Genomic DNA, 15434 nt, shown 5'->3' with positions numbered 1-15434 from the left:
GAGCTTTAAGCCAGCTTTTTCATTCTCATCAAGAGGCTCTTCAGTTCTTCTTCACTTTCTGCATTAAGGGTGGTGTCATCTGCATATCTAAGGTTATTGATTCTTCTCCTGGAAATCTTGATTCCTGCTTATGCTTCATAAATCCTGTTATTTTGCATGATGTACTCTGCATATAAGTTAAATAAGCAGGGTGACAATATACAGCCTTGACGTACTCCTTTCCCAATTTGGAACCAGTCCATTGTTCCATATCTGGTTCTAACTGTTGCTTCCTGAACTGCATATAGGTTTCTCAAGAGGCAGGTCAGGTGGTCTGGTATTCCCATCTCTTTCAGAATTTTCCACAGTTTATTGTGATCCACACAGCCAAAGGCTTTGGCATAGTTAATAAAGCAGAAATAGATGTTTTTTTGTGGAACTCTTTCTTTTTCCATGATCCAGCGGATGTTGGCAATTTGATCTCTGGTTCCTTTGCCTTTTCTAAAACCAGCTTGAACATCTGGAAGTTCATGGTTCACATATTGCTGAAGCCTGGCTTGGAGAATTTTGAGCATTACTTGACTAGTGTGTGAGATGAGTGCAATTGTGCAGTAGTTTGAGCATTCTTTAGCATTGCCTTTCTTTGGGATTGGAATGAAAACTGACCTTTTCCAGTCCTGTGGCCACTGCTGAGTTTTCCAAATTTGCTGGCATATTGAGTGCAGCACCTTCACAGGATCATCATTCAGGATTTGGAATAGCTCAACTGGAATTCCATCACCTCCATTAGCTTTGTTCATAGTGATGCTTCCTAAGGCCCACTTGACTTCACATTCCAGGATGTCTGGCTCTAGGTGAATGATCACACCATCGTGATTATCTTGGTCATGAAGATTTTTTTGGACAGTTCTTCTGTGTATTCTTGCCACCTCTTCTTAATATCTTCTGCTTCTGTTAGGTCCATACCATTTCTGTCCTCTATCGAGCCCATCTTTTCATGAAATGTTCCCTTGGTATATCTAATTTTCTTGAAGAGATCTCTAGTCTTTCCCATTCTGTTGTTTTCCTCTATTTCTTTGCATTGATTGCTGAGGAAGGCTTTCTTATCTCTCCTTGCTATTCTTTGGAACTCTGCATTCAGATGCTCATATCTTTCCTTTTCTCCATTGCTTTTCACTTCTCTTCGTTTCACAGCTATTTGTAAGGCCTCCCCAGACAGCCATTTTGCTTTTTTGCATTTCTTTTCCATGGGGATGGTCTTGATCCCTGTCTCCTGTACAATGTCATGAACCTCATTCCATAGTTCATCAGGCACTCTATCTATCAGATCTAGGCCCTTAAATCTATTTCTCACTTCCACTGTATAATCATAAGGGATTTGATTTAGGTTATACCTGAATGGTCTAGTGGTTTTCCTTGCTTTCTTCAATTTAAGTCTGAATTTGGCAATAAGGAGTTCATGATCTGAGCCACAGTCTGCTCCCGGTCTTGTTTTTGCTGAGAGTATAGAGCTTCTCCATCTTTGGCAAAGAATATAATCAATCTGATTTCAGTGTTGACTATCTGGTGATGTCCATGTGTAGAGTCTTCTCTCGTGTTGTTGGAAGAGGGTGTTTGCTATCACCAGTCCGTTCTCTTGGCAAAATTCTATTAGCCTTTGCCCTGCTTTATTCTGTATTCCAAGGTCAAATTTGCCTGTTAACACACGTGTTTCTTGACTTCCTACTTTTGCAATCCAGTCCCCTATAATGAAAAGGACATCTTTTTGGGGTGTCAGTTCTAAAAGGTCTTGGAGGTCTTCATAGAACCGTTCAACTTCAGCTTCTTCAGTGTTACTGGTTGGGGCATAAACTTGGCTGCTGCTGCTGCTGCGTCGTTTCAGTCATGTCCGACTCTGTGCGACCCCATAGACGGCAGCCAACCAGGCTTCCCCTCCCTGGGATTCTCCAGGCAAGAACACTGGAGTGGGTTGCCATTTCCTTCTCCAATGCATGAAAGTGAAAAGTGAAAGTGAAGTCGCTCAGTCGTGTCCGACTCTAGCGACCCCATGAACTGCAGCCTACCAGGCTCCTCCATCCATGGGATTTTCTAGGCAAAAGTACTGGAGTGGGGTGCCACTTGGAAACGAACACAGATCATTCCGTCATTTTTGAGACTGCATCCAAGTACTGCATTTGGACTCTTTTGTTGACCATGATGGCTACTCCATTTCTTCTGAGGGACTCCTGCCCACAGCAGTAGATATAATGGTCATCTGAGTTAAATCCACCCATTCCAGTCCATTTCAGTTCGCTGAATCCTAGATTGTTGACATTCACTCTTGCCATCTCCTGTTTGACCACTTCCAATTTGCCTTGATTCATGGACCTGACATTCCAGGTTACTATGCAATATTGCTCTTTACAGCATCAGACCTTGCTTCTATGACCAGTAACATCTGCAACTGGGTATTGTTTTTGCTTTGACTCCATCCCTTCATTCTTTCTGGAGTTATTTCTCCACTGATCTCCAGTAGCATACTGGGCACCTACTGACCTGGGGAGTTCTTTCAGTATCCTATCATTTTGCCTTTTCAGTGTAGAGGTTTGAATAAATGGGTGTGTTTTCCTGGAGGTCTGAATAAATGAACGTGTTTTACCAAGGGGTGAGGAGCTCCTTTAAGAAGAGTTTTTGGCACTTCTGCCTGAGAGCAAGAGTCGTCTATGATAAGGGGTCTTAACCATCAGGCAGAGCCGTCAGGAGCCCAGCGTCTTTCTGGAGCTTCTCACAGCCCCTAGGGCCCAGCCGTGTCTCAGGCAGGCCCGGGAGTTTCGCTGGCCTTCTGGCTCCACTAACCATCCAAGCTCCTTCCTCCCGTGGCGTCTGTGTTTGCTGTTCCCTTTCTTGGAGGCACCTTTCCCTGCTCTTTGGCTGCACAGTTCCTTCCTCTCCAACAGTTCTCACCTGAAATGGTACCTCCTGAGAGAGAGCCTTTAGACCAACCCACGGAGGTCTTCATCTAGTCAGATTCTTCCCCCTCTTCTCACTTTAAGGATGACATCCTATTCGCACCTTCTGTAACACGCAGCAAACTGAGCACTTTCTCTGCTTGCCTGTTATGGGAAGGGCTGCTGCTCTTTCCTTTCTCCGTCCACCTTCAATGTCGCCCGCAGCTGAGCAGTGCCCGTGCAGGGCGACACGCGGTGAAGATCTGCTGAATGAGACTCACAATACTTTTAGAAAACGAATCCAGAATTATTAAAGGCCCTAGGAAACCCTTAATAAGTTTAGAGAAACACATAATTCTGCTTTATGAAATGTCTGAACATAATAAATAACCAACTCAAATACTGGCTCAATAAAGATATTTTGATTACTCTTTTATAGATTTTTGAAAACCACTATTTACTCAGAAGTAAAACTTGAGGATTTTAAGGTTAGTCTATTTCAAAAAGTCTGTATTTCTGATTGAATGTGAAAACATAACTGAGGAATCACCAATACCTAAATATTAACTACAGTAAACATTCAGCTGGTTAAAATCTAGTGATAAAAAGAGCAATATAGAGTCATGTGTAGATACAAAGAAAAAAACACCCGCTTTTGGTCACTGAGAGAGAAAACACACAGAAATACGACTCTTCAAGAAAGGCAGATTTCAGGGAACGGCTTCAGCTCTTAGAGGGGAAAAAGGACGACAAAACCAGAAGTAACACATTCTTTCTATAACAAAATCACACAAAGAGTATCCTAGGAAATCTGAACAGAACCTTGGACAAGAACATTAGAAAAAGTAGATAAATGGACAATGTGCACTCTCAAAGAGTCAGTGTGTGTGGTTTTAGGTCCTTCCCCGTTCAGAGAAGAAGATATTATAATGGCATTGCCAGAGTGAAGCATCTTCTATCATCATCACCAGGCTTGAATCCACTTATCATTTCAATTCTGATATATGACATTTTAGTAAAATGACATTTGACATTAAAAAAAAAGTTGCATGTACAGTGAGGGTTTTGGAATTAAAAAAATAAAAATCTATTACCGGCATAAAATCTGAGTATTTGGATTTTATAATTTAAAAAGCAAAGTCTAACATAAATCCAAACAAAAGCCAAATCAGAACTGGCCAAGCCCAAGAACATTGTACACTATGTTTTATAGGAAGTTTTTGTGTACAAGAATGACAACAGAATTAAGTTATCTTATTTCTAGCAGTTTTCTCCCATAAACAGTAACAGTCACTGCTAAAAGAGATGCTTGCGAACTTACCGGAAATAATTTTTTGACAACATTCTAGTTTTCAAACGGCTGTCAAATTTTTACGGAATAATCTACAGTGTTAATCAATGTACTGTATTTCATCTGTAATAAGTCTTTGTGATAAGGTTAGCATTCAACATACAACACAAATAAGAGAGGACCAAAAAATGAAAATGACTTTGCTTATGTTTCCGTATTAGAATTTTATTTGCTGAAGGGTAAAAGCAGATTTGCAAAATTCACAGTTAACTTAAAACAATAGTTTTAAACCTTTTATTCCGAGCCTTTACTGCCTTCAGGAAGGAAAGAACATCTGGTTATTTAAGGAACACAATATGCTCACATTCTCTATGACTTTTGTTTCTAATTGGGTTTTTAAATTTTTTTTGGAATTTGAACAACTAGTTAGAACAATGTTTTTAATCCCTTCATATTTTTCAGACTGCCCTCCTTCCATCCCCCACTTCATTTAGTGGATTGCTTTTGGAAATCTGCTCAGTGATTCTAACATAACAAAAGACAGGAAACCACGCATCCAGAGTGTGGTCTGAAGAGCCAAGAACAGAAACCGCAGGGTAAGGGGAACGGAGGAGAGGGCGCTACAGACATCTGATGCCCAGTCTCTTCACACATTCGACCACACTGCAAGTAGTTCCTGGGTCACTTACAAACACCTCCGTCTCACTTACTACAGATGCACATAAACACCTACTACTATAAATAAAAGAATCTACATGAGAAGTATCAGTAACTAAGACTCTACCATTTTTAAGACTAATACAAGCTACATGTCTCCGGCAGGAAGGAGGCTGAAAGACCTGGCTGGGTTCTGCCCCTTGATCTGCTGCTGACAAGCTGCACGGCCTTGCATACGTCCTCAGCTCCACTCTCATCCTCAGCTCGCACACAGAAGGAGAAGGTGGTCAGACTTTCTTGGTTCTTTGCAGTTCTGGAATTCTCACAGTCTAAGTGAAATATACTGACTGGATTCTTTGTTGTGTCTGCTTTGTTCCATGGTATCTGAGGGTAGTAACAGGTTTTCAAATAATTCTGTCTGATAGCAAACTAAGGAACTAGATGTCCTTTAACTTTAGACTTAGGGTCTCTTCACTGTCTTGATAAAAATGGCAGCTGACAAATATACCACTGACCAGGGTTTCTGTGGAATGTGGATATGGTGAAGGGAGGTGAAAACAGGTGAGGTGAGATCCACCCAGACTAGAGTCAGCATTCAATTTACCACTGTTTTCTTAAGAGCAACCACTGCAGGACACAAGGCTAAAGCTGTCAAACGAGAGGATCATGAGGAGAGATAACTGATAAAAGATACAAGCAAATCGCTAACCTATGATTCAGCGATTACGCAAATCGCTAAACTAAGGTGCTGAGGGCACTCAAAGGGAAAACACCTGCTTATCTGAGCCTGGAAGGCCTTCCTGGAGAAGGGAGAGCAGATGCTCAGACTCTCAGGACGGGGTGAGCAGAAGCAGGGCCTGGAACCGCTCTAGCTGGTCTGCACGCCTGCAGGCAGCTTGGCCCGGGGAAAGCCACATGGCCTTAATCCCTCTGCACTGAAAAAGCAAGAGGAGAGATAACCCGCTCTGCCCAACACGGAGCTTGGAGTGAGGACCAAACCAAGCATGGCAAAGGGCTTGGAGGCGTGGAGGAGTATGAGCCCGTGGTTAGCTTCCAGGCCCCTCACCTCAGTCTGCTGGGATGAGATGGAGTTTCCCAGCAAGGCCTACACCTGATGGAGAACAAGAAACAGCCCAGTGTCTCGGGCCCTACTACCGTCTGTCCTCAACTGAGCAGTCTCCACTGGGACTGAGGGCTAGCGGGAGGACGAGGCACTCCTCTGAAGGCTGACTATGAACCAGGGAGGCCCGGAGCTGCGTGTTCATTCCTGTCTTACTGTGTCTGTCAGCAGCGCTAAGCACAACGGCCTCGTGAAGCTGGGACATGGGGAGCAAACTCCCGCCCTTCAAACCTCTTCTTTGCACTAGCTTACAGAGATCTGCCTCTGTGTATATACTCACTCTGATTTAAGTGTTCCATTGCTGCTAATACACAGAAAACATCAAAAGCACTCTGATGTCTGGATTTTCAGAGGATGAGGTGGGGTACTAGCAACACCTGTTCCTCCTCTCTTTATTCCCTCCCAGGAGATCAGTCCTGGGTGTTCACTGGAAGGACTGATGCTGAAGCTGAAACTCCAATACTTCGGCCACCTCATGCGAAGAGTTGACTCATTGGAAAAGACCCTGATGCTGGGAGGGATTGGGGGTAGGAGGAGAAGGGGACGACAGAGGATGAGATGGCTGGATGGCATCACCAACTCGATGCACATGAGTTTGGGAGTTGGTGATGGACAGGGAGGCCTGCTGCTGCTACTGCTAAGTCGCTTCAGTTGTGTCCAACTCTGTGCGATCCCATAGATGGCAGCCCACCAGGCTCCCCCGTCCCTGGGATTCTCCAGGCAAGAACACTGGAGTGGGTTGCCATTTCCTTCTCCAATGCATGAAAGTGAAAAATGAAAGTGAAGTTGCTCAGTCGTGTCCGACTCTTAGCGACCCCATGGCCTGCAGCCTTCCAGGCTCCTCTGCCCATGGGATTTTCCAGGCAAGAGTACTGGAGTGGGTTGCCATTGCCTTCTCCAACAGGGAGGCCTGGCGTGCTGCAATTCATGGGGTCACAAGCAGTCGGACACGACTGAGTGACTGAACTGAACTGAACTGTCCATGGCCTCCTCTATGAGTTCATAATTGACATGAGCTACATATCTGCTTGGGGAGTTTTAGAATATATGTGTAAATTTTTTTTTTTTTTCCACTTGTGTCTTCGATCTTATTATATCATTAGAAGTCAGTTCTTTATGGTCAAAGGCTGCTCTGCATGGGTGGGTTATCAGAAGCAAAGTAATTCAACACAAGAGAAGACCAAGACTCAGGAAGCGTGGATTTCACCAGATGACAGGATGTGTGGTAGGAGAGTCAAGACTTGAACCGGTGTCCGGATTCCTAGCTCAGGCTCCTGGTTAGACCCAGGACCCCGCCCTGCAACAGACCTCCAGTCGGCACCAGTGCCGAGTGACGTCAGTTATCATTTGACACGCACTGATAAAGTTGGTGGGCCAGCATTACATATGCTCAGCTCAACTCCCGCCTCGCTGGGCTGGCCAACTGAACCCCCTTAAAATGTTGCGGCTGTCTTTATTTTCCCTCACAGACGTCACCACGCCGTGACTGGGTTCTCAAAAGCTTTTTCAACATGACCCCATGCCCAGCTTCTCATGTCTCAGAAATACCAGTTTAAGGTCCTAACTTTCGGATACTTACCTTGATTGTTTTTACTTGGTAAGACCCTGAATGTAAAAGTGAGGAATACTGTTTTTTAGATACCTTTTTATGCTATTTTTTTTTTTTTAAACCTTACAGAAGAATTTAATGCTTGTAGAACTGGTTTCATTATTCTCTCTCTCTTCTTCTCTCTCTATATGTGTGTGTGTATACACACACTCCGGGCCGTAGCTGCAGATCTAGCTCCCTGAGTAGGGACTGAACCCGAGCACCCTGCACTGCACTGCAGTCTTATCCACTGGGCCACAAGGGGAGCTCCGTCTACCACCTTCTTGAGCTCAAAAGCATTCTAGAATCACAGATTCTGCTAATAACACTGATTAGTTTAGTATTAGAATTCTGCAACTATAAGCGTAAATGGTTTCTAGGAAGGACAACCATAGCTAGGAAGAAACAAGATGGATGGTTTACGTAACAGATTCATTTCTCCTTTCAGTTAAACCAAACAAATCACACAAATGGATAATTCAAATGGCTATTTTAGCAGTTTCTGTCCCACTCTGTATGACTGATAATTCCCAGTGCTGAGCAGGCAGAATTTACCATAAGTCTGTAGATCAAAACTCAGATACCTCATTGACCAGCAACTTCATTCTTTACTCCTTTTATAGATATGCCACTAATCTTGGCTATTTCATATTAAAAATATATACTTCTACAGCCTACATACACATAAAAAATATGGGACTTTATGTTTTTCATAGTCTGACTCCTAAACCTTACCAGAAAAAAGATAAGCTACCTATGTATCAGAGAATTGATGGATTATGTTTCTGATACATAATGAAATTTTGTGCAGGAGAAATGATGTAAAAATTGTGCATTTCTGAGAATGCACATAGGCATTAATAGGCACATCAGAAATAGGCACAAGAAAAACAAAAATTTTAAACCAAGCTCAAAGGTTGAGGTCAACAACTGAGGCAAGGACAGAAATGTCTCAGAATCAGGATCACGGTGGACTCGGAGGCCCACATCGATCAGACAGCGCCCTGGCAGCGGACCCGCAGACAGACTGACTCAGAGACAGTTGCACTGCGGCCAGCAGGACTGCAGGGGCCCTGCCAGACAGCCAAGGGCCGGGTTACCACCTGCCGCCCAGCACCGAGGCCTCCTGTCCCAGGCTGCCTCTCTCAGGCTCCATCCAGTATTTCTGTTTGGCTCTGAAGCATCAAGGAGTCACAGTTTTTTTTTTTTTTTAGATCACTTAATGTTCTTATTTTCAAGAAATATAACATTAGTTGTAAAAGAACCCACTTTTTCTCTGGAGTATAAAGAAAATTTTGGTGACTTAAGTGCAAAATTTAGATCTTTCCTTCATTAGGTTACTCTTAACCCACATAATAAATATACATTTATAATATGAAATAACTTAGTATTTCATTACATTATAAACTCTTAGAAAACGGGTGTTTTTTTTAGAGCTCTGATGTCTTGGTCTTCACATGATCCTCAAGGTTCTACTAGGGTCAGTTTTGGCTCCGTGTGGGAAGCTGATGGTCACCAAGTACAGTTCCCAGCAGAAGCGGGTACTCAGCCACGTCCTGGGTTCCCAAGGGAGCAGGCAGGCAGGAGGCCCTTCTGAGTGACAACAGAGCACGATCCCACCTCTCAGCCAGCGTCCTCTAAGTCTGCCCCTGAGCTGCTCGCCCACCAGGCACGGGAGTGTTGGCTTGCGACTCTAAGGCAAATTCTTTCAGCAGGTGATTCATCTGCCACTAAGCAAATTTTACATCACGAATCCTTAGAGTCATGAGGAGATGCCAATTTTTCATCCCACTTAACCCTGTGCACATCCCGCTTGGGAAGCTTACCTTCGGGTCCCGAAGGAACAGAGCCTTAAGAATCAGTGAGTGAACGTCCCCGATGAGTGGGTAATGCATCAGAAGGCCAAGACAGGTCTGGTAGTTACTGGAGATCACTAAATAGAAGGGAAAAAGTAACTGAGAAGCAATCCTGTTTCAGGTATCTGTACCAGTAAGAGAAACAAAATAACAACTTAGGTTCAAAGCAGGTAAATCAATAACTCAGCTCGTTTGGATAAAGGGAAGCTGGAGAAGGGATCACTGCCCAGTGGCCTCCGGAGCTGCATGCTGTGCCACGCACACACTCCAGCATGCAGGCCCCAGCCTCAGGGCGGTGCTGGACGGAAGAAGCCGAGGTGTGTGCATGCAAACGCGCCATTTTTATGGCTGTATTTAAATGTCTCTACTTCGCTGCTTGGAAATAAGGAGCAAAAATCTCACGAATGGAAAGGACCAGTTTAAAATTCTCATAAAGTATTATTTACCACGATTATTATACTTCGCAACTTATATATATTCCATTTATTTTCTGTATATATAAATATTACACAGTTCAAAATTAAAGAGAATATAATTTCTTCAAATTATTTGTTTTTCTAAAGGTAACAAGGGATTTAGCAAAGATATCTATGCAGCATTTTCTTGCAGGAAAAGTGTCAAAATCATCACGGAGAAGCCTAACTATGTTCCTTAGACCGACATTTAGGCTTTTTCCCCACATCAAGCTAATCATGGCCGTGGTTATTAGGCAGCCTTTTCCGCCAGTCTATGTAAGCTGCTCCGTTCCTTGGCCACCCATCTGCCACTGCTGCTACCGCTGTGCCCGTCGGCGACGCTGGTTTCGGGAGCCAGGCTGACGGCCTCCGCAGCACGACTATGAACAAACTTTACAGCTGCAACTTCCTGTGGTTGCAACTGAATCCTTTTTATTAATCAGCATGGTTAGTTGAAAAATATTCCACAAGAAAACAACTGTAATTCACCAGAAACAATACAAGTCACAAAACGATGTTTTATGATCAGAAATACCCTGGGTTCCTAGACTTCCTTTTCTCCTTCTTCTGTGGGAAACATCATTCCTTGCGACAGCTTCCCACCCCTCCCTCGTTCCATGAACATTACGGAGAAAGGAGACAGGACCAGGCAAAATGAATAATTATAATCTATGGAAGGAGCCACTTTATCATCTTCATTTCCATCGCTGATCTGACAGCTTGTAATTTCATGCATCTGCTTTCATTTGTAAAGTACTCACTTATCCGACCCTTTCTGTGTCTGCTCAGACTCTTCTTTCCTTAGTTGTTCATTTTATCATGTTCATACTCAGTTACCTGTTGTCTTTTTTACTGTAGAATTAAAAAACCTAGGATATTCAGAACAGTATAACATTTTCATGTATAGTTTTCTTTGTGATCAAACAAATCAATAAAACTTGGATAATCGATTCGTTTTACAACTCATATATTTTCCCAAATGCTATGATTCTATGTTAGTCACTGGCCCTAGAAGAATCATTGTGTGTTTTGTGAGACAGGCAGGAGAGCTTAATGGAAATGGTTCTGGGCTCAGGATTCAAAGACGGGGCTCTCCTCCTGGGACTCCACTTGAAGACCTCCCGTAACGCTGCCTGGAGAGTAAGTGACATGATCTAAGGGACTGATTTACAGCAGCTGCTCAAAACTGGTTGGGAGCAACCTCTCTGAGCTCAAGTTTAGTCATTTAGAAAACAACTTTCTGATTTAAAAGAAATTTACCTGCCTACCTCACTCATTCCAACAGTCATCTATTGACTACCTCATCCATGACTGGCCCTATGTTGGGAGGGTAAGCAGAGAGGAACAAAACGCCATCCTCCCCCTGAAGAAAGCAAAAGCACAGCAGGGCTGATGCCTAACACAGGGAGCTGTGACTGCCGTCACCTCTAAGGCAAGACTGGCCTGCGGACACCTTCTTCATTAGGCGCTATCCCAAAAACCTCACCTACATATGTGATTCCCACGGCAGTCTAACGACAAGGATACAGTTATTATCCCTGTCTACACAGCCATGAAATTAAAAGATGCTTACTCCCTGGAAGGAAAGTTATGACCAACCTAGATAGCATATTCAAAAGCAGAGACATTACTTTACCAACAAAGGTCTGTCTAGTCAAGGCTATGGCTTTTCCAGTGGTCATGTATGGATGGGAGAGTTGGACTGTGAAGAAGGCTGAGGGCCGAAGAATTGATGCTTTTCAACTGTGGTGTTGGAGAAGACTCTTGAGAGTCCCGTGGACTGCAAGAAGATCCAACCAGTCCATTTTGAAGGAGATCAGCCCTGGGATTTTTTTGGAAGGAATGATGCTAAAGCTGAAACTCCAGTACTTTGGCCACCTGATGCGAAGAGTTGACTCATTGGAAAAGACTCTGATGCTGGGAGGGATTGGGGGCAGGAGGAGAAGGGGACGACAGAGGATGAGATGGCTGGATGGCATCACTGATTCGATGGACGTGAGTCTGAGTGAACTCCGGGAGTTGGTGATGGACAGGGAGGCCTGGTGTGCTGCGATTCATGGGGTCACAAAGAGTGGGACATGACTGAGTGACTGAACTGAACTGAACTGAAGGGATGAGGAAACTGATCCTTGGAGATGTTAAATCACCTGTCTGGACCACAGGGTGATTTGGTGCTGAACCAAGATTGCAATTCAGAAGTCTAGTGGAAGACTCGGGTTTTACTTTGAAAGGCCATTGTTTTGAAAATCAAACGACACAACCGATGCAAATAATCACTGAAAACAGAAAAGTCAACTAATATTAGTACTCTTGTGTGCTGTGCTGTGCTTAGTCGCTCAGTCACGTCCATCTCTTTGCGAACCTATGGTCTGTAGCCCACCAGGCTTCTCTCTTTACGGGATTCTCCAGGCAAAAATACTAGAGTGGGTAGTCTTTCCCTTCTCCAGGGGATCTTTCCAACCCAGGGATCGAACCCAGGTCTCCCTCATTGCAGGCAGATTCTTTATCGTCTGAGCCACCAGGGAAGCCCAAGAATACTGGAGCGGGTAGTCTATCCTTTGTCCATGGGATCTTCCCAACCCAGGAATTAAATTGGGGTCTCCTGCATTGCAGGCAGATTCTTTACCAGTTGAGCTACCAGGGAAGCCCACAGTAAGTGTAAATAGCTTGGAAGATCCGCATAACCCAGTCTCTAAAGCATCTTGACACAGGCACTTGTTTGGAGGAACCAGGGCAACAGTCCTATGTTATTACAACTTGAGAAAACTTGAAACTATGAGAAATTATACGTTTTACAAATACAAATACATAAAATAAGGATGGTAAATAATGTATTAACATTCTTCTTGCATAACAAATGAGGGCACAAAGGCTCTTCCTCCCATTTCTCCCATCCATCCACCTATCCATCCGTCCACTGAATGTAACGAATGCTACCTCAGCAGTTACTAACTCCCGGGCCAGGCAGCAGCACTAGGGACGTGGTGGAGAATGAGTCTGAATTCTGAAAGGTGGCAGAACATGCTACCCTGAAGTATGGCTGTAGGTATTTCAGGACGTGCCACCCCACAGTAGGCCACTCTGGGATACTGATTATTTTGAGCTATAGGCACTTGGAATCAGCAAGCGCAGGGAGAGGCTTTCTCTGAACTCCCCTTACCGTTAACTCCCATAAATGCTAGAAAAGGAACTCAGCTGTCACAAGTCCATCCAGACAAACTCTGTCACAAAGATACTTTCCATTTATTCTTCTCAGGGTCAATTCATCTGTCCTAAAATTCATTTCAGTTCAGTTGCTCAGTCGTGTCCGACTCTTTGCGACCCCACCAGGCCTCCCTGTCCATCACCAACTTCCAGAGTTCACTCAAACTCACGTCCATTGAGTCGGTGATGCCATCCAGCCATCTCATCCTCTGTCGTCCCCTTCTCCTCCTGCCCCCAATCCCTCCCAGCATCAGTCTTTTCCAATGAGTCAACTCTTCGAATCAGGTGGCCAAAGTATTGGAGTTTCAGCTTTAGCATCATTCCTTCCAAAGAACACCCAGGACTGATCTTTAGAATGGACTGGTTGGATCTTCTTGTAGTCCAAGGGACTCTCAAGAGTATTCTCCAACACCACAGTTCAAAAGCATCAATTCTTTGGTGCTCAGCTTTCTTCACAGTCCAACTCTCACATCCATACATGACCACTGGAAAAACTATAATTCATTTACTCTCCCCTAAGAAGCTACACTCCCCTCTCCTGTCTCTATTAAGTTGATATTTAATCCTGAAATCCAAAGCCATCTCTTTGAGGGTCGCTGATTATCCCCCGGGTATCTCCCATATACACGTGACATGTATGTGTTAATCAACTTTCTTGTCTATCTTTTGTTAACTTTTGTTAAAAGAATCCCAGAGTAAAACCTAAACGGGCAGAGGTTAAGTTTCCCCTCCCTCCTGTCCCCTGCTTTCAGATAATGACATCTCCAATTTACTAATGAAAACTTGTATTTCCAGAGCATTTTTCATTTGTAATTATGTCCCAGAACTGTTGAATAACTGAGGCCAATTTAGCATATGTAAAAGAGAAAATGCAAGTTTTTAACAAGAATAATAGAAATCTGATAGAATGAAATTTTAGTTTTGATCTTTATAGTAAACTTTTCCTGAACCTGAAAAACTCATCCACCACACTGTTCCTTCTCCAGTGTTAATTCAACCAGAGCAGGACAATGACACAAGCAAAAGACTGAAAAAAAAAAAAAAAAGATTAAACTTTGCTATGTACCTGCAATTGCAACTAAGGATGTATGTGCTTTACTGAGATGATCATATTCTTCGACTTATGAATGTGGTATATATTGCATGGATTGATTTGCAGATATTGGAAAATCCTTGTATCCCTGGGATAAGTCCTTTTTGATCATGGGGCATGGTCCTTGTAACGCACGTTAGATTGGCCTGCCAGGGCTCTGTTGCACTCTTGCCTCTGTGTTCATCAGTGATATTGGCCTGTAATTTTTTGGCGGGATCTTCCTCTGGTTCTGGTATCAAGGTGAGGGTGGTCTCATAGAGTGAGCTTGGGAGCATTCCCTCTTCTGCAGGGTTTTGAAATAGTTTCAGAAGGACAGGTGTTAACTCTTCTCTAAATGTTTGCATATGCACACAAGGATGCACATGCTTTAAGAAAAAAGGACCGAAGCCACACACTGAAGAGCTTCTTTACGGAAGGCTAAGACAAAGGTGAGCGGTATCTAGGAAAACCTATGGAATTTGAAATTGGATGATCTAGATTAGATCTACATCAGAATGGTGGCTGGTCATTTACTGTGTGTGAATCTAGGCAAGCAACGTAACTTCACGAAACCTTTATTCCTCTCATTTATAAATAGTGCTTACCCTACCTGCAGGGCTTCCAACAGAACGGCAGGGATGTGAGGTCGTGTGCTTCCTCATCTGGCTTATCTACTGCTAAATAAACAGGACTTCCTTCACCCTCGTGGCTCAGCTGGTAAAGAATTCGCCTGCAATGCAGGAGACCCCGGTTCGATTCCTGGGTTGAGAAGATCCCCTGGAAAAGGGATAGGCTACCCGCTCCAGTATTCTTGGGCTTCCCTTGTGGCTCAGCTGGTAAAGAATCTGCCTGCAATGCGAGAGACCTGGGTTTGAACCTTGGCTTGGGAAGATCCCCTGGAGAAGGGAAAGGCTACCCACTCCAGTATCCTGGCATGGAGAATTCCATGGACTGTATAGTCCATGGGGTCTCAAAAAGTCAGACACAACTGAGCAACTTTCACTTTTACTTTTCACCTGAAGCAGAACTGACTTGGCTGCCTCTACCTTTAAATGGCCTACAACTATTCTGGAATGGTTCTATGAGAGCTGGTTTAAATAGTTTCTCCGTAGTAACAAACAAAAAAATAATGGAGACTGTTAACTTACATATAAGTCGAAGTTAACTGTACTTATAACTGAAAAATTTTGAAGTGAAAGATATTCAAATTATTTAATTTCATATTTAGATGTACCTTCCCAAGATAACAAGATGGGCTAAGAACTACTATTTCTAAATTTTTTAA

General features: G+C 43.6%; 1 protein-coding gene across 1 annotated transcript in view; it reads right to left on the bottom strand.

The window, feature by feature from the left end:
• TBC1D5 (TBC1 domain family member 5) overlaps positions 1-15434 on the bottom strand; it is a 595923-nt gene that overhangs the window by 137368 nt on the left and 443121 nt on the right. The window contains exon 16 of the mRNA XM_070377101.1: positions 9389-9495. Coding sequence (XP_070233202.1) covers positions 9389-9495 — 107 coding nt within the window. The remainder of the gene's footprint in view (positions 1-9388; positions 9496-15434) is intronic.

The sequence above is a fragment of the Bos mutus genome, chromosome 1 (assembly GCF_027580195.1).
Source record: "Bos mutus isolate GX-2022 chromosome 1, NWIPB_WYAK_1.1, whole genome shotgun sequence".
Taxonomy (NCBI): domain Eukaryota; kingdom Metazoa; phylum Chordata; class Mammalia; order Artiodactyla; family Bovidae; genus Bos; species Bos mutus.
The sequence above is the reverse complement of the archived record's forward strand: the minus strand, read 5'-3'. Positions and strand labels throughout refer to the sequence as shown.